The sequence below is a fragment of the Scyliorhinus torazame genome, chromosome 7 (genome assembly GCF_047496885.1).
Source record: "Scyliorhinus torazame isolate Kashiwa2021f chromosome 7, sScyTor2.1, whole genome shotgun sequence".
NCBI lineage: Eukaryota > Metazoa > Chordata > Chondrichthyes > Carcharhiniformes > Scyliorhinidae > Scyliorhinus > Scyliorhinus torazame.
The window spans coordinates 50,771,254-50,794,822 of NC_092713.1; the positions used below are offsets into that span (position 1 = coordinate 50,771,254).

Sequence of the window (23,569 nt, forward strand, 5' to 3'; positions counted from 1 at the left end):
TTAGAGAGTAAAACGGTAAAGAAGGCTTTAATAAGCTAAGAACTAGCCTGGTGCAGAGACGGGTGCTTACTGGGTGCCGCCCACAAGGCGGCCCCTTATATACGGCTCCCAGGGGGCGGAGTCCCCCCAGGGTTCCAAGCCCGGTCTTAAAAGGGGACATCGCCTTACATGATGAAAAGAGTACAGTAATACAGTAACCATTCATCACAATAACTATCTTTTCTTCCTCTCTTTGTTCCTGCTAATTGTTACCCACCTGGAATCAGCACTGCATGAAGATGCTGGTGAGAACAAAATGGGGTTTGTTTGTGATGCTCTTTATAATGAAAAGCAGGCTCACAACACACACAAAAGATGCTTTCTCCTTGAATATAGTACCTCTTTGTTTCAAAACTATCATCGCTCCCTCCTCAAACCTAAACCATAGTCAATCACATGTGTCCGAACAAACCACTGGCAAATCTTCCTTTCCTCTCGAAGGTTCATGGGACCACTCTAATACTACACGCCCCAAAAAGGATCGGCTAGTAAAATCATCGGCGCACAGACAGGGCCCTCGGCCCAGTTGACTCCATGGGGACCGATTTCAATTTCGAAATGGACAGTCTTAGCAAGAAGTCAGTGTGATTTTCCAGGGTCAGGTAAAAACTGTGAATAATGCAAAGCAGTGCCAGATTCGTCCTCATATTATGCCCAGAGAATGAGCACGAGTGTTGCTTTGCACCATTTGTAATGACCATTTTGAACTGTTATGTTTCGTTGACTGTGTTGAAAGAACCTCAAAGAGTGCAACAACATGGCGTATGTAGAAATCTGGAATACGATTGCACTGCGTGCGATGGCCACTCAGAGTGTTTGTATTTTCTTTCAGATATTTTACAAATAAAGTATATTTTTGCAAAAATAAAATGAGCAGGATGCCACAGTGAAATCTTAGAATAATAGTTATAATCTTTAATATTGTCACAAGTAGGCATACATTAACACTGCACTGAAGTTACTGTGAAAATCCCCTAGCCGCCACATTCCGGCGCCTGTTCGGGTACACAGAGGGAGAATTCAGAATGTCCAATTCACCTAACAAGCACATCTTTTGGGACACGTGGGAGGAAACCGGAGCACTCGGAGGAAACCCATGCAGCCAAACGGAGTATATGCAGACTCCGCACAGACAGTGACCCAAGCCAGGTATCGAACCCTGGTGCTGTGAAGCAACAGTGTGATGCACTATCAATTACTACTAAGACAAGAGTAGTGAATAATCGAGGCTTTATTGAGCAAAGATGTGTGGCCTCCTGTAGCTGCTACCAGAATGGGAGCAGCCCCGGCGAGCACACATATTTATACGCCGCCTATTGGGCGGAGCCAGCAGGCAGGGATTTACCCATGTACCTCTAATACAGGAGTCTTACCGTACTACATCTAATCTCCATCTAATAGTTAGTGGTGGCTACCACCACATTCACCCCCTGTTAAAAAAAAAGAGTCCGGCGGGGGTAGTGAAAAAATTTACAAGTTCAGTCAAAATTTACAAGTTCAGTCTGTCGGGTGCCTTGATCTTCCGCTGTGATCACCTCGGTCCCGATGGTGATGCGGGCACCGACTTGTTCACCTGTGACTCCAGGAGCGTGTTGTCCTCGTCTTCATCGACCCCGAGTGGAACCAGTGGGAGGACGGATCCTCCTGGGGCGGGGGCTGCGGTGAGGTGCGCGGGGGGAGGGGGAGTGGCGCAAGGGCAACCGGAGGGGGCGGTGTCGGGTAGTGGGCCGTGGGTGGGGATCCAGCGGGTGCCAGGTCCCGGAGGGAGAGTGCGTCCTGGCGCCCATCGGGGTACGCGCGTACTGTGGGTTCGCGTGCAGTAGTTGTACCCTTTCGACCAACGTGTCCGCCTTGTGGATCCGTACGTGTTTGCGGAGGACGGGTCCAGGAGCTGCCAGCCATGTTGGGAGCGAGACCCTGGAGGTGGACTTCCTGGGGAAGGCAAGGAGACGTTCATGGGGGGTTTCGTTAGTTGCAGTGCAGAGGAGTGATCGGATGGAGTGTAGCGTGTCGGGGAGGACATCCTGCCAGTGGGAGACCGGGAGATTTTTAGACCGTAGGGCCAGCAGGACGGCCTTCCAGGCAGTCCCGTTCTCCCTCTCCACCTGCCAGTTTCCCTGGGGGTTGTAGCTGGTCATCCTGCTTGAGGCAATGCCCTTGCTGAGCAGGAACTGACGCAGCTCATCGCTCATAAGGAGGATCCCCGGTCGCTGTGGATGTAAGCGGGGAAACCGAACAGGGCTAAGATGCTGTGGAGTGCTTTAATGACCGTGGCAGAAGTCATATCGGGGCATGGGGTGGCGAAGGGAAACCGGGAGTACTCATCGACCACGGCCAGGAAGTACGTGTTTCGGTCGGTGGAGGGGAGGGACCCTTTGAAGTCCACGCTGAGGCGTTCAAAGGGGCGGGAGGCCTTCACCAGGTGCGCTCGATCTGGCCGGTAGAAGTGCGGTTTGCGCAGACCTGGCAGTCTGGTGACAGTCCTGACCTCCTCAATGGAGTAGGGCAGTTTGCGGACTTTATGAAGTGGAAGAACCAGGTGACCCCCGGGTGACAGAGACCATCGTGTAGGGCCCGGTGTCGGTCCACTTGTGCGCTGGCACATGTAACTCGGGATAGGGCATCGGGGGGCTCGTTGAGCTTCCCGGGGCGATACAAAATCTCGTAATTATATTGGGGTTGGAGCTCGATCCTCCACCTCAAGGTCTTATCAATTTTTATCTTGCCGTGCTGTGTATTATTGAACATGAAGGCAACCAACCGTTGGTCAGTGAGGACAGTGAATCTCCTGCCGGCGAGGTAATGCCTCCAATGCCGCAAAAGCTTCCACAATGGTTTGGGCCTTCTTTTCGACAGAGGAGTGCCAAATTTCGGAGGCATGGAGGGTGCAGGAAAGAATGCCACGGGCCTGCCTGCCTGCTTGAGGGTGGCGGCAAGAGGTACGTCCGATGCATCGCTCTCGACCTGAAAAGGGAGGGACTCGTCGACCGCGTGCATCGTGGCCTTGGCGATGTCTGCATTGATGCGGTTAAAGGCCTGGTGGGCCTCAGCCGTTAGGGGAAAAACTGTGGAGTGAATGAGTGGGCGTGCCTTGTCCGCATAGTTAGGGACCCACTGGGCATAATAGGAGAAAAACCCCAGGCATCATTTCAGGGCCTTGGGGCAGTGGGGGAGGGGGGAGTTCCATGAGGGGTCGCATGCGGTCGGGGTCGGGCCCTAGAACTCCATTTTCCACAACATAGCCATGGATGGCTAAGCGGTTGGTTCGGAACACGCACTTCTCCTTATTGTACGTGAGATTAAGGAGTTTGGCGGTGTGGAGAAATTTGCGAAGGTTAGCGGCGTGGTCCTGCTGATCGTGACCGCAGATGGTGACGTTGTCTAGGTACGGGAAGGTGGCCCGCAGTCCGTACCAGTTATCCATTCAGTCCATCTCACATTGGAAGACCAAGTCCCTGTTAGTGACGCCGAAGGGAACCCTAAGGAAGTGATAGAGTAGGCCATCTGCTTCGAACGCAGTGTATTGGCGGTCCTCCTTGTGGATGGGGAGCTGGTGGTAGGCAGACTGCAGGTCCACTGTGGAAAAGACCCGGTACTGTGCAATCTGATTGACCATATCAGATAAGCGTGGGTGGGGGTATGCGTCAAGCTGCGTGTACCGATTGATGGTCTGACTGTAGTCAATGACCATCCTGTGTTTCTCCCCAGTCTTTACTACCATCACTTGGGCTCTCCAGGGGCTGTTGCTGGCCTCGATGATGCCTTCCCGCAGTAGCCGCTGGACCTCCGATATGATGAAGGTCCTGTCCTGGGCACTGTACCGTCCGCTCCTGGTGGCGACGGGTTTGCAATCCGGGGTGAGGTTTGCAAACAAGGAAGGTGGATCGACCTTAAGGGTCGTGAGGCCACATATGGTGAGGAGGGTAGGGGTCCGTCGAAATGTAAAGTTAAGCTTTGGAGGTGGCATTTGAAGTCTAGACCGAGTAACAGGGCAGCGCAGAGGTTGGGGAGGACGTAGAACCGGAAGTTGCTAAACTCTACGCCCTGGACGGTGAAGGTCACGATGCAGTACCCCCGGATTTCCACGGAATGGGATCCGATGGCCAGGGTGGTTTTTTTGGGCAACGGGGTGTACCGCGAGGGAGCAGCGCCTTACCGTAGAGGGGTGGATGAAGCTTTCCGTGCTCCAGGAGTCAAGAAGGCAGGAAGTCTTGTGCCCATCGATTTTCACCGTAGTCATTGCGGTTGCGAGGTCGGGACTGGTCGAGAGTGATCGAGGCGAGTTGCGGCTGATGCTGTGAGGCCCCGGGCTGGTCAGCGGTGGTGGCAGACGATGAGCGGCCAGACGAGCTTCCCGATGAGCAGGGGTCCCGAGACGGCATCCAAAATGGTGCCGAAGATGGCGGCGCCCACGGGGCGCACATGGCGGGCGGCATGAAAGATGGCGGCGCCCACGGGCCGCACGTGGCCTGCGGAGAAGATGGCGGCACCCACGGGCCGCACGTGGTCTGCGGAGACGAAAATGGCGGCGCCCACTGGCTGCACGTGGGGGGTGTAGGAACGCTGGGCCTAGAAACAGCGGCGATCGACCGGGCCTGGCATACCGCAGCAAAATGTCCCTTCTTTCCGCAGCCCTTGCCGGTTGCACACCGCGCCGGGCAGCGCTGCCGGGGGTGTTTGGTTGGCCCACAGAAGTAGCATTTGGGCCTCCCGGGATTGGCTTGCTGCCGCGCGGCACAGGCTTGTGGTGGGCTGGGTCGGTAGCTGGTGGGGCCCACAATGTTCATGAGGGTGCCGTGCGGTCGGGGGCATACGGCTGGCCTTTACGGGAGGCCACTGTTAGCAAGTTCGCGAGCTGCCTGGTTCCTGCAAGATCAAGCCTACCCCCTTCCATGTACACCGACCCCTTGCCCGTAACAAAATAGTCTCTGATTAAAAGTTCTGTATGTTCGACTGCCAAAACTGCCTGGCAGTCACAGTTCCTCGCCAGGATGTCGCACGCCAGAAATCGTCTAGGGACTCACCAGGGACTTGCTGTCTCGTGGACAGGTGGTGCTTGGCGTAGAGTTTGTTAACCGGCCGAACGTAATGTCCTTTCAGGAGCTCCATTGCTTCAGAGTAAGCGGGCGCATCCCGGATGAGAGGACAAATGTCAGGGCTCACCCGTGAATAAAGGACCTGGAGTTTCTGTGCGTCCGAGGGTCCTTCGGCGGATGTTCGGAGGTAGCTTTCGAAGCAGGCCAGCCAGTGGTCAAAAGCGGACGTAGCATTGGCTGCTTGAAGGCTCAGCTGTAGGCGATCAGGCTTGATGCGAAGTTCCATCGTTTAAATTCTTTGCTCAATAAATTGATACACTATCAATTACTACAAAGACAAGAGTAGTGAATAATCGAGGCTTTATTGAGCAAAGATGTGTGACTCCTGCAGCTGCTCCCATTCTGGGAGCAGCTCGGTGTGCACACACATTTATACGCCGCCTACTGGGCGGAGCCAGCAGGCAGGTATTTACCCATGTACCTCTAATACAGGAGTCTTACCGTACTACATCTAATATCCATCTAATACAGTCAGTGGTGACTACCACACCGTGCTTCCAACTGTGCTACCGTGCCGCCCAGGGAACTCCCCTTCTGCACATGTACACACACAGGCAGACTGACAAGACACGACAACGATACAACACACAGACAGATGCGAGGCTGCCAGCAGAGGCTGCAGAGCCGATCCCCAAGTGGGCAAAATCCAGGCCCTGTGATTCTCCACACAGGAATTCGTCCAGCAGGAATTGAACCTGGTCCGCCCCCATTCTGATGGACCACATTTCAAATCTGTGGTGAATGTATTGCTGTAACAATTCACCATGTACATATCTGTATTACGCTGTTGCCCATGTGGGCTCCACCTATGGACCGTTGTAAGGTATTACCTATGATGAAGCATGTTGGGGCCTGTGCGGGCTCCGCCCCTGGCTCCACCCCTTGAGGGGAGCTGCAAGAACAGTCGACCTGTAGGCTGCTCCCACTAACAGATCAGTCAGAGGCAGGCACTGTTCTAGTTGATTAAAGCCACAGTTTACTTCTACTCCTGGTTTCGTGTGAATTGATGGTCGCATCAATTTAATCAACTACAACGCCACTATGGAATCAAACCTGACCGACTGGAACTCGATCCGCAGGCCGCGGAGGCGAAAGGGATTTTTTCACATTGGCTCCGCTGTTTCAAGGCCTACCTCGCCGCCTCCTCCTCGCCTTCCGTCACCGACAAACAGAAGCTGAGTCTCCTCCACGCACGGCTGAGCCACTGGATCTCTGTTCAATTTAGGAAGCCTCCACCTACGCAGACGCCCTTGTGCCTCTACGCAAGGCCCGTGAACCTATATGCAGGGCATCTCCTCACCTCTCGCCGCCAGCATCCCAGGGAATCGCTGGAAGAGTACCTACGCGACCTCAACGTCCTTGCACAAAGCTGCAATTACCAGGCCGTTACGGCCACTCAGCATATGGACCTCACCATCCGGGACACCTACGTGGCTGGAGTCAGGTCCAACTACGCGAGACAGCACCTACTCAAAAAAGGTGCCCTAGACCTGGAAGAGACGGTAAAATTAGCATCCTCTCTGGAAGCAGCATTCCAAAGCCTTAACGCGTTCCCGTGACCCCCTCGTGGAACCCCGACCAAAGAATATCCCAGGCCTGTGCCGCGCAGCTTCAGCCCACCATGGGGGGCTACCCTGTAATTTCTGTGGCCAGCCTCAACAGCGCTGCCCTGCCCGGAACGCAAACTGTAGCGACTGCGGGAGAAATGGACATTTCGCTAAAGTTTGCCTGGCCAGGTCCAAAAACTCTAAATCGCAGGCCTGACCCTCAGACTCACAGGTCCCGCAGTGTGGCACCGTGTCTGCCGGCTCCGCCACCCCCCCGGACTCGTCATCGGCCTCGTGTTGTCCGTGGGGGCAGCCATCTTCCAGCCCGCACAGCGTGTGCGACTGATGGGGGCCGCCATCTTGGCCATCCTCGCCCACGCGGCCCGCCACGTGCGATTCATGGGGGCCGTCACCTTGGATGCCATCTTCCTCACCGCCCAACACGTGCGACCGAGGGGGGCCGCAATCTTGGCCGCCATCTGCAACGCCGACCGACACGGGCGATCAGTTATCTTGGAACCGCCGCAGCACCTCCGACCACGCCGCTACCCGCAACTCAGTCGCGACCCAAACACCTCCGGAGGTCTATGATGACCGCCGGGTAAATGGACACAAAACGCCCTGCCTCTTCGACTCCGGGAGCACAGAGAGCTTCATTCATCCAGGCATGGTAAGACGCTGCTCACTCCCTATCTTCCCGGCGCATCAAACCATCTCCCTTGCCTCCGGGTCGCATTCGGTGCAGGTCCGGGAGTGCACTACCGCAACCCTCGCAATATAGGGTGCCGAGTACGCCAATTTTAAATTATATGTACTCCCTGACCTCTGCGCTCCTCTTCTATTGGGACTGGATTTCCAATGTAACCTCAGGAGCCTAACCCTGAAGTTCGGCGGGTCCCTACTCCCTCTCACCGTCAGTAGACCCGCGACCCTAAAAGTCGACCCTCCCCCGCTCTTCGCAAATCTCACCGCCGACTGAAAACCAGTTGCCACCAGAAGCAGGCGGTACAGCATCCAGGATAGGATTTTTATCAGGTCCGAGGTCCAGCGACTCTTGCGGGAGGGAATCATCAAGGCCAGTAATAGCCCCTGGAGAGCCCAGGTCATGGTTGCCAGAACCGGGGAAAAGAACCGGATAGTTGTAGATTACAGCCAAACCATAAACCGGCCAAGCCATAAACCGGTACACGCAACGCGATGCGTACCCCCCTTCCCCAGATCGCAGACTTGGTTAATCATATCGCGCACTACCAGGTGTTCTCCACAGTGGATCTGAAGTCTGCGTACTACCAGCTCCCAATCCGCCCGGGGGACCACCACTACACGGCTTTTGAGGCAGACGGACGGGGTCTCGGTCTTCCAAAGAACGATTAACCGAATCTTGGACCAGTACAGGCTGCGGGCCACATTTCCGTACTTGGACAATGTCACCATCTGCGGCCATGATCAGCAGGACCACGATGCTAGCCACCAGAGGTTTCTCCAAACAGCCCGAACCGTTAACCTCACTTACAAGGAGAGGGGCTGGTTTAGGTCACTGGGCTAAATCACTGGCTTTCAAAGCAGACCAAGGCAGGCCAGCAGCACGGTTCAATTCCCGTACCAGCCTCCCCGAACAGGTGCCGGAATGTGGCGACTAGGGGCTTTTCACAGTAACTTCATTGAAGCCTACTCGTGACAATGAGCGATTTTCATTTCAATTCATTTTCTAATGTGTTTTTCGCACAACCAGACTAGCCATCCTCGGCTACGTCGTGGAAAACGGGGTTCTAGGACCCGACCCCATGTGCCTCCTCCTGCAACTCCCCCTTCCCCACTGCCCCAAGGCCCTGAAAAGGTGCCTCGGGTTCTTTTCATATTACACCCAGTGGGTCCCCAGCTTTGCTGACAAAGCCCGCCCACTAATCAAGGCCACCATCTTCCCACTGGCAGCTGAGGCCCGCCAGGCCTTCAGCTGCATCAAGGCGGATATCGCCAAAGCCGCGATGCGCGCGGTGGACGAGTCCGTCCCCTTCCAGGTGGAGAGCGACGCATCAGAGGTTGCCCTCACCGCTACCCTCAATCAGGCAGGCAGGCAAGTAGCGTTTTTTTCACGAACCCTCACCACCTCCGAAATTCAACATTCCTCAGTCGAAAAGGAAGCCCAAGCCATTGTGGAAGCCGTGTGGCACTGGAGGCACGACCTCGCTTGTAGGAGGTTTACCCTCGTCACCAACCAACAATCGGTAGCCTTCATAGAACAATACAGCGCAATACAGGCCCTTCGGCCCACGATGTTGCACCGAAACAAAAGCCATCTAACCTACACTATGCCATTATCATCCATATGTTTATCCAATAAACTTTTAAATGCCCTCAATGTTGGCGAGTTCACTACTGTAGCAGGTAGGGCATTCCACGGCCTCACTACTCTTTGCGTAAAGAACCTACCTCTGACCTCTGTCCTATATCTATCACCCCTCAGTTTAAAGTTATGTCCCCTCGTGCCAGCCATTTCCATCCGCGGGAGAAGGCTCTCACTGTCCACCCTATCCAACCCCCTGATCATTTTGTATGCCTCTATTAAGTCTCCTCTTAACCTTCTTCTCTCCAACGAAAACAACCTCAAGTCCATCAGCCTTTCCTCATAAGATTTTCCCTCCATACCAGGCAACATCCTGGTAAATCTCCTCTGCACCTGCTCCAAAGCCTCCACGTCCTTCCTATAATGCGGTGACCAGAACTGTACGCAATACTCCAAATGCGGCCGTACCAGAGTTCTGTACAGCTGCAACATGACCTCCCGACTCCGGAACTCAATCCCTCTACCAATAAAGGCCAACACTCCATAGGCCTTCTTCACAACCCTATCAACCTGGGTGGCAACTTTCAGGGATCTATGTACATGGACACCTAGATCCCTCTGCTCATCCACACTTCCAAGAACTTTACCATTAGCCAAATATTCCGCATTCCTGTTATCATAGAATTTACAGTGCAGAAGGAGGCCATTCGGCCCATCGAGTCTGCACAGGCTCTTGGAAAGAGCACCCTACCCAAGGTCTACACCGCCACCCTATCCCCATAACCCAGTAACCCCACCCAACACAAAGGGCAATTTTGGACACTAAGGGCAATTTATCATGGCCAATCCACCTAACCCGCACATCTTTGGACTGTGGGAGGAAACCGGAGCACCCGGAGGAAATGCACGCACACACGGGGAGGATGTGCAGACTCCGCACAGACAGTGACCCAAGCCAGAATCGAACCTGGGACCCTGGAGCTGTGAAGCAATTGTGCTAGCCACAAGGCTACCGTGCTGTTATTCCTTCCAAAGTGAATCACCTCACACTTCTCTACATTAAACTCCATTTGCCACCTCTCAGCCCAGCTCTGCAGCTTATCTATATCCCTCTGTAACCTGCTACATCCTTCCACACTATCGACAACACCACCGACTTTAGTATCGTCTGCAAATTTACTCACCCACCCTTCTGCGCCTTCCTCTAGGTCATTGATAAAAATGACAAACAGCAACGGCCCCAGAACAGATCCTTGTGGTACTCCACTTGTGACTGTACTCCATTCTGAACATTTCCCATCAACCACCAACCTCTGTCTTCTTTCAGCTAGCCAATTTCTGATCCACATCTCTAAATCACCCTCAATCCCCAGCCTCCGTATTTTCTGCAATAGCCTACCGTGGGGAACCTTATCAAACGCTTTGCTGAAATCCATATACACCACATCAACTGCTCTACCCTCATCTACCTGTTCAGTCACCTTCTCAAAGAACTCAATAAGGTTTGTGAGGCATGACCTACCCTTCACAAAGCCATGTTGACTATCCCTGATCATATTATTCCTATCTAGATGATTATAAATCTTGTCTCTTATAATCCCCTCCAAGACTTTACCCACTACAGACGTGAGGCTCACCGGTCTATAGTTGCCGGGGTTGTCTCTGCTCCCCTTTTTGAACAAAGGGACCACATTTGCTGTCCTCCAGTCCTCTGGCACTATTCCTGTAGCCAATGATGACATAAAAATCAAAGCCAAAGGTCCAGCAATCTCTTCCCTGGCCTCCCAGAGAATCCTAGGATAAATCCCATCAGGCCCCTGGGACTTATCTATTTTCAGCCTGTCCAGAATTGCCAACACCTCTTCCCTACGTACCTCAATGCCATCTATTCTATTAGCCTGGGGCTCAGCATTCTCCTCCACAACATTATCTTTTTCCTGAGTGAATACTGACGAAAAATATTCATTTAGTATCTCGCCTATCTCTTCAGACTCCACACACAATTTCCCATCCCTGTCCTTGACTGGTCCTACTCTTTCCCTAGTCATTCGCTTATTCCTGACATACCTATAGAAAGCTTTTGGGTTTTCCTTGATCCTTCCTGCCAAATACTTCTCATGTCCCCTCCTTGCTCGTCTTAGCTCTCTCTTTAGATCCTTCCTCGCTACCTTGTAACTATCCATCGCCCCAACTGAAACTTCACACCTCATCTTCACATAGGCCTCCTTCTTCCACTTAACAAGAGATTCCACTTCCTTGGTAAACCACGGTTCCCTCGCTCGACGCCTTCCTCCCTGCCTGACCGGTACATACTTATCAAGAACACGCAGTAGCTGATCCTTGAACAAGCCCCACTTATCCAGTGTGCCCAACACTTGCAGCCTACTTCTCCACCTTATCCCCCCCAAGTCATGTTCGATAATACGCTGCGGGGAAAGATCAAAAATGATAAGATCTTGAGGTGGAGGATCAAACTCTCCACCTATAATTACAATATAGTTTATCGTCCTGGGAAGCTCAACGAACCCCCAGATGTCCTGTCCCGCGGCACATGCGCCAGCGCGCAAGATGACCGACTACATGCTATCCACGATGACCTCTGCCACCCGGGGGTCACGCGGCTTCTCCACTACATCAAGGCCCGCAACCTGCCCTGCTCCACTGAGGAGGTCAGAGCCATGACCAGGGACTGCCAAATCTGTGCGGAGTGTAAACCGCACTTCTATCGACCGGATAAGGCCCACCTAGTAAAGGCATCCCGGCCCTTTCGAGGGCCTCAGTATCGATTTCAAAGTGCCCTCCCCTCCAACAACCACAACACATATTTCCTGAACATCATCGACGAGTTCTCCCGCTTCCTCTTTGCAATCCCTTGCCCCGACATGACCTCGGCCACCATCATTAAAGCCCTACATAGTGTCTTCACCCTGTTTGGTTTCCCCACGTACGTTTACAGTGACCGGGGCTCGTCGTTCATGAGCGACAAACTACATCATAGCCGCTCAGCAAGGGCATCGCCTCGAACAGGACTACCAGTTATAATCCATGGGGAAACGGGCAGGTAGAGAGTGAGAACGCGACTGTTTGGAAGACCGTCCTCCTGGCCCTACGGTCTAGGAATCTCCCAGTTCCCCACTGGCAGGAGGTCCTCCCCGACACACTCCACTCTATTAGGTCCCTACTTTGCACGGCCACAAACGAGAGCCCTCATGACCGCCTATTTGTTTTCCCCAGGAAATCCACCTCCAGGGCCTCGCTTCCATCCTGGCTGAAGACACCAGGGCCCGTCCTGCTCCGCCATAAGTCCGACCCCCTGGTCGAGAGCTCCTACATTCCAACCCACAGTACGCATACATCGAACACCCCGACGGCCGACAGGATACAGTCTCCCTCCGGGACCTGGCACCCGCAAGTTCCACTACCATCGCCACCCCATCTTACCCTGCCCAACCTATGCTGACCAGCGCCCCCGCCCCTACATGGCACCCGCCCGCCATTTACCCTTCACCGACCCACAGGAATGAAGTCCCAGAAGACACGCTCCCGGAGTCCACGTCTGTGCCCGCACCGGCAATTTCACTACCGATGCCAGCATGGCCGAGTTCGACCATGGCCCGGGCCAGCTGCAATACCAGAGCTTCGGCGATCACAGCGCACAATCCGTGAGCCGGACAGGCTGAACTTATGAACCCTTCACGCCCGCCGGACTTCATTTTTTTAACAGGGGGTGAATGCATTGCTGTAACAATTCACCATGTACGTATCTGTATTACGCTGTTGCCCATGTGGGCTCCACCTATAGACCATTGTAAGGTATTACCTATGATGTTGCATTTTGGGACCTGTGGGCTCCACCCCTTTGGGGGGAGGGAGGTATAAGAGCAGTGGACCTGTAGGTGGCTCCCACTAACAGATCAGTCGGAGGCAGGCACTGTTCTAGTTGATTAAAGCCACAGTTTACTTCTACTCCTGGTTTTGTGTGAAATGATGGTCGCATCAAAGTCATCAGTAATATTCTTCGCCCTTAAACCAAATTTGGAAATGAGATCAGACTGAAGTAGCAAAACACACCCGGTGTCAGCAGTGCAGAGCAGTCAGTAGAGTTCGCGCGGTAAATGTGTGATTCCTGTCAAAACGGCTGCAGCGAGTCTGCGGCCCATTTTACACCTCCGCCCAGTTGTTAATCCTCCCAGTTTATACTGCCAATGGCTTCACTGGGCTGCTGAGTCCCTGTCACCCACTTACACCGAGGCCACAAAGTCCATCTCGACTCAGAAACCCTGCAGCAATCAGGTGGCAGCGCCAGCCAATCAGTCACCCAGCCAATCAATCAGTCACCAACCAGTCAGTCAGTCAGTCACCAATCAGCCAGTCAGTCAGCGGGGCGCATAGAAATCTGCTGCAAGATTATAGCGGCACATCTGCTCCCATTTCTCCATTCACTGATTGAAGACTCGCAACTTTCCAACCCAATACAATATATAGCAGCGGTTTCCACAGTCTTCTGTTTTAATTATGCTTAACGCGTTTTATTGGTTTAATCTCTCCAGTAAACGCGGGTAACCCAGGCACTCCCCGGATAAATCCGGACTCACCGACTCTTTAAACACCAGCACGGCTCTTTCCATCGCACTCAACGCTTGCTTCCTGTTTGCGCCAGCTTTTTCTATCTCCGCAAGACAGCGCTTTCTTTCCATCCATCTCAACAGTTTAAACATTACGACCGTGCAGCAGATTAAACCAGGGACTGCTTGATAGATCTGGGGCTTGAGAGCAAATTCATTCCCCAGCCAATAAAACACATCAGACACCATCGCTCCTCCGCCCGTTGCGCTCACAAACAAGCGAGAACGTGAAACGTCCTCCCTCCAGCAGGGCTACTCTTAAATCCAGGCATGGATTCCAGCAGGAGGCGGATCCTGAGATCCATAGGGCAATGCAAATCTTCCCATCCGATGAAAATCATTGTGGAAAAGTCAATGTATGAAACTACAGAGTGTTGTGAAACTCGCCCAGTCCATCACGCGAACCCGCCTCCCATCCATTGACTCTGTCCGCACCTCCTACTGCCTTGGGAAAGCGGGTAGCATAATCAAAGACCCCTCCCACCCGGTTTATTCACTCTTCCAACTTATTTTTTTCCAATTAAGGGGCAATTTAACGCGGTCCCCCCTCCAGTACATTGGTACTGAGGGAAGGTACCCTGTTTCTCCAACACAAAATTAGTGTTTGTACCGTTTAGCCTTATTTTACATTGTTTTAATAAGATATGGCCAATCCACCTAGCCTACACATCTTTGGGTTGTGGGAGCAAAACCCACACAAACGCAGGGAGAATGTGCAAACTCCATAGCGACAGTGACCCAGAGCCGGGATCGAACCTGGGACCTCAGTGCCGTGAGACAGCAGTGCTATCCACTGCGCTACTGTGCTGCCCTTGACTCTTCCAACTTCTTTCATTGGGCAGGAGATACAAAAGACTGAGAACACACACAACAGATTCAAAAACAGCTTCTTTCCCGCTGTTACCAGACTACTGAATGATCCTCTTTATGGACTGATTTGATCTCTTCACACATCTTCTCTACTGAGTAGTACTACACTCTTGTATGCTCCCCCCGATGACTGTGTCTATGTATTTATATTGTGTATTTATGTATGGCCTATGTTATCTTTCATGTATGGAACGATCTGCCTGGACTGCATGCAGAACAGTACTTTTCACTGTACCTCGGTACATGCGACAATAAACAAATCCAATTCAATCCAACGCACCCTATCATCAGGGCAGATCTGACACAGAGAGCAGTGTTCAGGAACCACTTACACTACCTTGGTAAACTCACTATAAAAGCTGCATCCGACTGCTGGATCAGATGAATTAACCATAGTATTGATGCGACCATCAATTCACACAAAACAAGGAGGAGAAGTAAACTGTGGCTTTAATCAACTAGAACAGTGCCTGCCTGCGACTGCTCTGCTACTGGGAGCCGCCTACAGGACTACTGCTCTTTATACCTCCCCTCAAAGGGAGGAGCCAGGGGCGGAGCCCACAAAGGCACCAACATGATACATCACAGGTAATACCTTACAATGGTCCATAGGTGGAGCCCTCATGGGCAACAGCGTGATACAGTTACATACATGGTGAATGGTTAATGCAATACATTCACCATATTCACCCCCTGTTAAAAAATGAAGTCCAGCGGGGGTGAAGGGTTCACAAGTTCAGCCTATCCGGCGCCCGGATTGTGCGCTGTAATCGCCGGAGCTCTGGTATCGCAGCTGGCCTGGGTGTCGAACTCATCCATGCGGGTGTGGGTAATGACGTTGCCGGTGAGGGTACAGACGTGGACTCCGATATCACTAATTGCAAACCAACATACATGCCTTTGTAATGATTGGATAGTGTAATTAAGCACAAGGACCCTTAATGTGATTGGTTAATTATTCTCGTATACTATGCATGATGCAACCTTAATCAATAGTCCTGATTGGACATAGATAACTAATAACAAATAATTGGTGTCTGCTAATTTATTGTTATCGAATCTTTTTTAAAAAAATATTTTTATTAAGGTTTTTTAACAACACAATTTTTTCCCCTTACAAACAATCCCCCCCCCCGTAACAAAATAACGCAAATTCTCCCTGAGCAAGATATATACATGGCAAGATGGTATATTTACATAGCTTTATACACTGGCTCTTGGCCGTGCGTACCGTTTCCCCCCACCCTCCATGCTATCTCCCGCTCGTCCATCCCCTCAAACAGTCTCTCGTTCCCCCCCCCTCCCCCCGCCCCCCCGCAGGGTTGCTGCTGCTGCTGATCGACCTTCTTCTAACGCTCCACGAGATATTCTAGGAACGGTTGCCACCGCCTGTAAAACCCCTGTGCAGACCCTCTCAAAGCAAACTTGATTCTCTCCAATTTTATGAACCCTGCCATGTCGTTAATCCAGGCCTCCATGCTAGGGGGCTTCGCCTCCTTCCACACTAGCAAGACCCTTCGCCGGGCTACTAGGGACGCAAAGGCCAGAATTCCGGCCTCTTTCGCCTCCTGCACTCCCGGCTCATCCACTACTCCAAATATTGCTAGCCCCCAGCTTGGCTTGACCCGGACTTTCACCACCTGGGATATTACTCCCGCCACTCCTCTCCAGAACCCCTCCAATGCCGGGCATGACCAAAACATATGGACATGGTTCGCCGGGCTCCCTGAACATCTATCCTCTACCCCAAAGAGCCTAATCAGCCTCACCCTCGTCACATGCGCTCTGTGAACCACCTTAAATTGTATCAGACTGAGCTTGGCACACGAGGAGGAAGTATTAACCCTACCCAGGGCGTCGGCCCATAGCCCTTCCTCAATCTCCTCCCCCAGCTCCTCCTCCCATTTACCTTTCAGTTCTTCTACTAGCGCTTCCCCCTCTTCTTTCATCTCTTGGTATATTTCCGACACCTTGCCCTCCCCGACCCATGCCCCCGAGATCACCCTATCTTGAACTTCTTGTGCCGGGAGCAACGGAAATTCCCTCACCTGTCGCCTCACAAAAGCCCTCACCTGCATATATCTAAATGCATTTCCCGGGGGTAACTCAAATTTCTCCTCCAGTGCCCCTAGGCTCGCAAATGTCCCGTCAATGAACAGGTCCCCCATTCTTCTTATCCCCGCCCGATGCCAGCCTTGGAACCCCCCCGTCCATCTTCCCCGGGACAAACCGGTGGTTACCCCTGATCGGGGACCACACCGATGCTCCCATTGCACCCCTGTGTCTTCTCCACTGGCCCCAGATCTTTAGTGTTGCCGCCACCACCGGGCTTGTGGTGTATTTTGTCGGCGAGAGCGGCAGCGGTGCCGTTACCAACGCCCCCAGGCTCGTTCCTTTACAGGATGCCATCTCCATCCTCTTCCATGCTGCCCCCTCTCCCTCCATAACCCACTTTCGGATCATCGCCACATTTGCTGCCCAGTAGTAACTCTCTAGGTTTCCTCCTCGGTCCCTGTTGCGTTCCAAGAACCCTCTCCTAACCCTCGGGGTCTTATTTGCCCACACATACCCCATGATACTCCTAACTACTCTCTTGAAAAAGCCCTTGGTGATCACGATGGGGAGGCACTGAAACACGAACAAAAACCTCGGAAGGACCACCATTTTGACCGACTGCACCCTACCCGCCAATGAGAGCGGGAGCATGTCCCATCTTTTAAAATCCTTCTCCATTTGCTCCACCACCCTCGTCAAATTCAGTTTATGTAGGGCCCCCCAACTTCTGACTATCTGGATCCTCAGATAGCGAAAACTCCTCTCCGCCCTCCTCAGCGGTAGGTCCCCTATCCCTCTTTCTTGGTCCCCTGCCTGTAATACAAAAAGCTCACTCTTCCCTACATTAAGCTTGTAGCCCGAGAACTCACCAAACTCTTTCAGAGTCTGCATGACCTCCACCATCCCCTCCATTGGGTCCGCCACGTATAGCAGCAGGTCATCCGCATATAGCGATACCCGATGCTCCTCTCCCCCGCGGACTATCCCCCTCCATTTCTGAGACTCCCTAAGTGATATGGCCAAGGGTTCGATCGCCAATGCAAACAACAGGGGGGACAGGGGGCACCCCTGTCTCGTCCCTCGGTATAGCCAAAAGTACTCCGACCTCAGCCGGTTTGTCACTACGCTCGCCACCGGGGGGCTGTAAAGGAGCTGAACCCATCTAATGAACCCTCCCCCGAACCCAAACCTGCGCAATACCTCCCAGAGGTACTCCCACTCTACTCGGTCAAAGGCTTTTTCCGCGTCCATAGCTGCCACTATCTCCGCCTCTCCCTCCTCCGATGTCATCGTTATCACGTTTAAGAGCCGCCGCACATAGGTATTTAACTGCCTGCCCTTTCCGAATCCCGTTTGGTCCTCGTGAATCACCCCCGGGACACAGTCCTCAATCCTAGTGGCCAGTACCTTCGCCAATAGCTTAGCATCCACATTGAGGAGCGAAATCGGCCTGTACGATCCACATTGCAGTGGATCCTTGTCTTGCTTTAGAATCAGGGAGATTGTCGCCTCCGACATTGTCTGGGGCAGGGTTCCATCCTCTCTTGCCTCGTTGAAGGTCGTCACTAGTAGCCTGGCCAGCAGGTCCACATATTTTCTATAGAATTCCACCGGGAACCCGTCCGGCCCCGGGGCCTTCCCCGCCTGCATGCTCCCCAAACCCTTACTCAACTCCTCCAACCCAATTGGTGCCCCCAAACCAACCGCCTCCTGCTCCTCCACCCTCGGGAACCCCAGCTGGTCCAGGAATCGCCTCGTCCCCCCTTCCCCCCCTGGGGGCTGGGATCTGTACAGCTCTTCATAGAAGTCCTTAAATACCTTATTTATTTCCATTGCACTTCGAACCGTGGCTCCCCTTCCATCTTTGATTCCCCCTATTTCCCTCGCTGCCACCCTCTTACGGAGCTGGTGCGCCAGGATCCGACTAGCCTTTTCCCCGTACTCGTAAGTCGCCCCTTGCGCCTTCCTCCACTGTACCTCCGCCTTGCCCGTGGTCAGCAGGTCAAACTCCGTCTGGAGCCGTCGCCTTTCCCCAAGTAATCTTTCCTCCGGGGCCTCTGCGTATCTCCTGTCCACCCGCAAGGTCTCCCCCACTAGCCTCTCCCTTTCCATTCCCTCTATCTTCTCCCTATGAGCCCTGATGGAGATCAGCTCTCCCCTGATCACCGCCTTCAATGCCTCCCATACCACACCCACTTGCACCTCCCCGTTGTCGTTGGCCTCCAAGTACCTTTCAATACACCCCCTCACCTTCCCACACACCACCTCATCAGCCAGCAGTTCCACATCCAGCCGCCACAGCAGGCGTTGGTCCCTCTCCTCTCCCAGCTCCAGTTCCACCCAGTGCGGGGCATGGTCCGAAACGGCTATGGCCGAATACTCCGTCCCCCCCACTCTCGGGATGAGCACCCTGCCCAGAACAAAGAAATCTATCCGGGAGTAAGCCTTATGCACGTGGGAGAAAAAAGAAAATTCCCTGGCCTGCGGTCTTGCAAACCTCCATGGGTCCACTCCCCCCATCTGATCCATAAACCCCCTAAGTACCTTGGCCGCCACCGGCCTCCTTCCCGTCCTTGATCTGGAGTGGTCCAGTGCTGGGTCCAGCACCTTATTGAAGTCCCCTCCCATTATTAGTCCTCCTACCTCCAGGTCCGGAATGCGCCCCAACATGCGCTTCATGAATCCAGCATCATCCCAGTTCGGGGCGTATACATTTATCAACACCACCCACGTCCCTTGCAACCTACCACTCACCATCACATATCTCCCTCCATTATCCGCTACGATAGTCTTGGCCTCAAATGACACATGCTTTCCCACCAGAATTGCCACCCCTCTATTTTTTGCATCCAATCCCGAGTGCAATACCTGTCCTACCCATCCCTTTCTTAACCTGACCTGGTCCGCCACCTTCAGGTGTGTCTCTTGGAGCATTGCCACATCTGCCTTCAGTCCCTTCAAGTGCGCGAACACACGAGCCCGCTTCACCGGCCCATTCAGGCCCCTCACGTTCCACGCTATCAGCCGGATTGGAGGGACTCCCCCCCCCCCCCCCGCCGACTAGCCATCTCCTTTTCTGGGCCAGTCCCTTGTCTGCGTCTCCCCCACTCTCCAGTCCCCCAGCTGGGGGACCCCCGCCCCAGCCACCTCTTCTGTGTCCCGTTCTCTTTCGGCCAGTGCATTAGCAACCCTTTCCCCCCCCCTTCACCCTCCCTCCTCTCCCACCCCCCCCCCCCCCCCCCCGCCACCGCTAGATCCCCGTCTAGCTTTTTTGCTCCCCCCATATCCCTCCCGTAAGTCAGCTGACACCTGCTGACCCCGGCTTCCCCGCCATCCCTTTAACCTCCCCGTGTGGGACTCTCCCAATCAATGTACATTCCTTTGTTCCCTTCCCACCTTTTTTGCCGTGCGCGGGAAAGACAACCCCGCGCTTCCCAAAGCCTGCCCCGCCTCCCATGGCGCAGCTCCTGTCATGGCCTTGTCCCTCTCCCCCAGCCCATATAGCATTTCCTGCGCGTGGTTGACCCCCTATGTACAACAACCATCATACTTCAACCCTCAAACACCCCCCTCCCACACAAATCCTCAATTAGAGTCCAATTTTTCAGCTAGTATAAAGGTCCACGCCTCTTTGGGCGTTTCGAAGTAGTGGTGTTGGCCATTATGTGTAACCAACAGTCGCGCTGGCTGCAGCATTCCAAATTTCACTCCTTTCCGATGCAGCACCGCTTTGGCCCGGTTGAAACCCGCTCTCCGCTTAGCGACCTCGGCGCTCCAGTCCGGGTATATTCTGATCTCCGCATTGTCCCACTTACTGCTCCGTTCCTTCTTGTCCCATTTCCGGACCCTCTCTCTGTCCGTAAACCGGTGAAATCTCACCACCATCGCCCTTGGCGGCTCTTTTGCCTTGGGCTTCCTCGCTAGCACTTGGTGCGCCCCATCCAGCTCCAGCAATCTCGGGGGGGCCTCCACACCCATCAGCGTCTCAATCATTGTGCCCGCATATAGAACATAGAACGATACAGCGCAGTACAGGCCCTTCGGCCCACGATGTTGCACCGAAACAAAAGCCATCTAACCTACACTATGCCATTATCATCCATATGTTTATCCAATAAACTTTTAAATGCCCTCAATGTTGGCGAGTTCACTACTGTAGCAGGTAGGGCATTCCACGGCCTCACTACTCTTTGCGTAAAGAACCTACCTCTGACCTCTGTCCTATATCTATTACCCCTCAGTTTAAAGCTATGTCCCCTCGTGCCAGCCATTTCCATCCGCGGGAGAAGGCTCTCACTGTCCACCCTATCTAACCCCCTGATCATTTTGTATGCCTCTATTAAGTCTCCTCTTAACCTTCTTCTCCCCAACGAAAACAACCTCAAGTCCATCAGCCTTTCCTCATAAGATCTTCCCTCCATACCAGGCAACATCCTGGTAAATCTCCTCTGCACCCGCTCCAAAGCCTCCACGTCCTTCCTATAATGCGGTGACCAGAACTGTACGCAATACTCCAAATGCGGCCGTACCAAAGTTCTGTACAGCTGCAACATGACCTCCTGACTCCGGAACTCAATCCCTCTACCAATAAAGGCCAACACTCCATAGGCCTTCTTCACAACCCTATCAACCTGGGTGGCAACTTTCAGGGATCTATGTACATGGACACCTAGATCCCTCTGCTCATCCACACTTCCAAGAACTTTACCATTAGCCAAATATTTCGCATTCCTGTTATTCCTTCCAAAGTGAATCACCTCACACTTCTCTACATTAAACTCCATTTGCCACCTCTCAGCCCAGCTCTGCAGCTTATCTATATCCCTCTGTAACCTGCTACATCCTTCCACACTATCGACAACACCACCGACTTTAGTATCGTCTGCAAATTTACTCACCCACCCTTCTGCACCTTCCTCTAGGTCATTGATAAAAATGACAAACAGCAACGGCCCCAGAACAGATCCTTGTGGTACTCCACTTGTAACTGAACTCCATTCTGAACATTTCCCATCCACCACCACCCTCTGTCTTCTTTCAGCTAGCCAATTTCTGATCCACATCTCTAAATCACCCTCAGTCCCCAGCCTCCGTATTTTCTGCAATAGCCTACCGTGGGGAACCTTATCAAACGCTTTGCTGAAATCCATATACACCACATCAACTGCTCTACCCTCGTCTACCTGTTCAGTCACCTTCTCAAAGAACTCAATAAGGTTTGTGAGGCATGACCTCCGGACTGGAGCGCGGAGGTCGCTAAGCGGAGAGCGGGTTTCAACCGGGCCAAAGCGGCGCTGCATCGGAAAGGTCATATGCCGCTGCATCGGCCCCCTCCATTCCTTCTGGGAGACCCAGGATCCTCAAGTTGTTTCTCCTTGATCTGTTCTCCAGGTCTTCGAGTCTTCCCGCCCACGTCCTGTGCAGCGCCTCGTGCTGCTCCACTCTCTCCGCCAGGCCCACGAGCTCGTTATCGTTCTCACTCACTTTTTCCTGGATCTCCTGAATCTTCACCTCTTGGACTTTCTGGGTTGCTCCAAGTTTTTCCACCATTGCCAGTATAGGCGCCACCATCGCCTTACGCAGCTCCTCGAAGCAGCCCTTGATGAACTCTTTCATCTCCTCTCTGTCCGTGGGTGCCGCCATTTTGTTTTTTTCTTCTTTCTTCTCCCGCTGCTCCAGGGCCGCTTTCCTCGCCGTTTCACTGCGGGTCCGGTCCATGCAGGTCTGTAGGGGACTTCCTCCGTTCTTCCCCACGGGTTTTTTTTTTAAAGGTCCGTTGGGGCTCCGTTAGCGGGCCCAAAAGTCCGTTTCTGCGGGAGCTGCCGACTCGCGCGGCTTAGCTCCGCATCGCCGCGACCCGGAAGTCTTGTTATCGAATCTTGAACTATAACTGTCTGTATTCTCATTAAATCTGGGCTTTTTGGTGTCCTAATTGGAATGCCGAGAACCCTCGCTATAGCTTGTAAATAAACTGGATCCTTTACTCAGAGAGTCTTTGTCTGGTTTCTCATGAGTGGAAGCGTGAAGTGCACTGAGGTCGAATAGCTGTATTTTTCTCCGCAACAGTTTTATAGCAAAGAATGGTTGCCTGGGCTATGCGTAAGGACAGGACCTCAATTTGCTGTGTATTATCTTTGATTATACTCCTGACTGGGTGCAGTCGTGTAGCTTTGCCAACTGGCAGGCAAATCCAAACTCAGAGTAAACCAGACCAGATTAAGGGAGTATGTGCAAAAGAGAGAGAGGCGCATCTCTCTAGAGAGATCCCAAAAGGAGCGTTTGATTTGTTATGATTTGTTATGTTCTAGGTGTAACATAAGCAGAGTCTTAGCAGGTTCACTGGAGTCAGCTGAGATTTCTTGAAGCTGCACGTCTGGAGTCGGAGCATGCAGGAATGCATTGACTTGTGGAGAGGTTCGAGCGAATGAGGGTGGAAGTATCGTGGTGTCACCGGGGTCACCAGTGGTCTCACAGTGATCGTCGAGTGCCTCTGTACACACTAGCTGAGGTCTGTCACTTTGCACATCTTGCATGGGAAGTGGGATGCTGTCATCACTCATCTCACATGCCGTGGGTAGAGCCTCAGTAGCTGCTTGTTGTTCACTTGGGTTGGGTAAATTGTCAGAGTCTTCATCTGATGGCGCAAACAATGTGGGTGGACTATCATTGTCTTGCTGTTGTCCTTCATTTGGGCTTGGACTGTCGCTTTGTTCTTCACTGTAGCATGATAGACCGTCATGGTCGTCCTGCTGTGCACTGGAGCGTGGAAGACTGTCATAGTCTTCTTGCTGTTTACTTGAGCATGGCAGACTTGTATCATCTGCCGCTAGTTGGTCAGAGGAGGTTGCTAGACCCTCATGGTCTTGTTCCTGCAAGGACTGCGCGTCGGAGTCTTGCATTGCTTCTGTCGTGGAGGCTGTCCACAAGCTCGCTGCGGAGGCTTGAGACACTGGAGTCACGTCTTGTGTGTGCAAGGACTGCGCTCTGGAGTCTTGCGTTTCTTCTATCGTGGAGTCTGTCCACGAGCTCGCTGTGGAGGCGTGTGACACTGGA

The 23,569-nt window shown here is 53.0% G+C and overlaps 1 protein-coding gene across 2 annotated transcripts in view; it reads right to left on the reverse strand.

Moving 5' to 3' along the window:
- faah (fatty acid amide hydrolase) overlaps nt 1-13,823 on the reverse strand; it is a 109,787-nt gene extending 95,964 nt beyond the window's left edge. The window contains exon 1 of one of the 2 annotated variants that reach the window (XM_072510681.1): nt 13,562-13,823. In XM_072510681.1, the coding sequence (XP_072366782.1) occupies nt 13,562-13,780 (219 nt within the window). In that variant the 5' untranslated portion in view covers nt 13,781-13,823. The remainder of the gene's footprint in view (nt 1-13,561) is intronic. The other variant, XM_072510682.1, reaches the window with a different exon arrangement.
- Nucleotides 13,824-23,569: the final 9,746 nt, after the last annotated feature.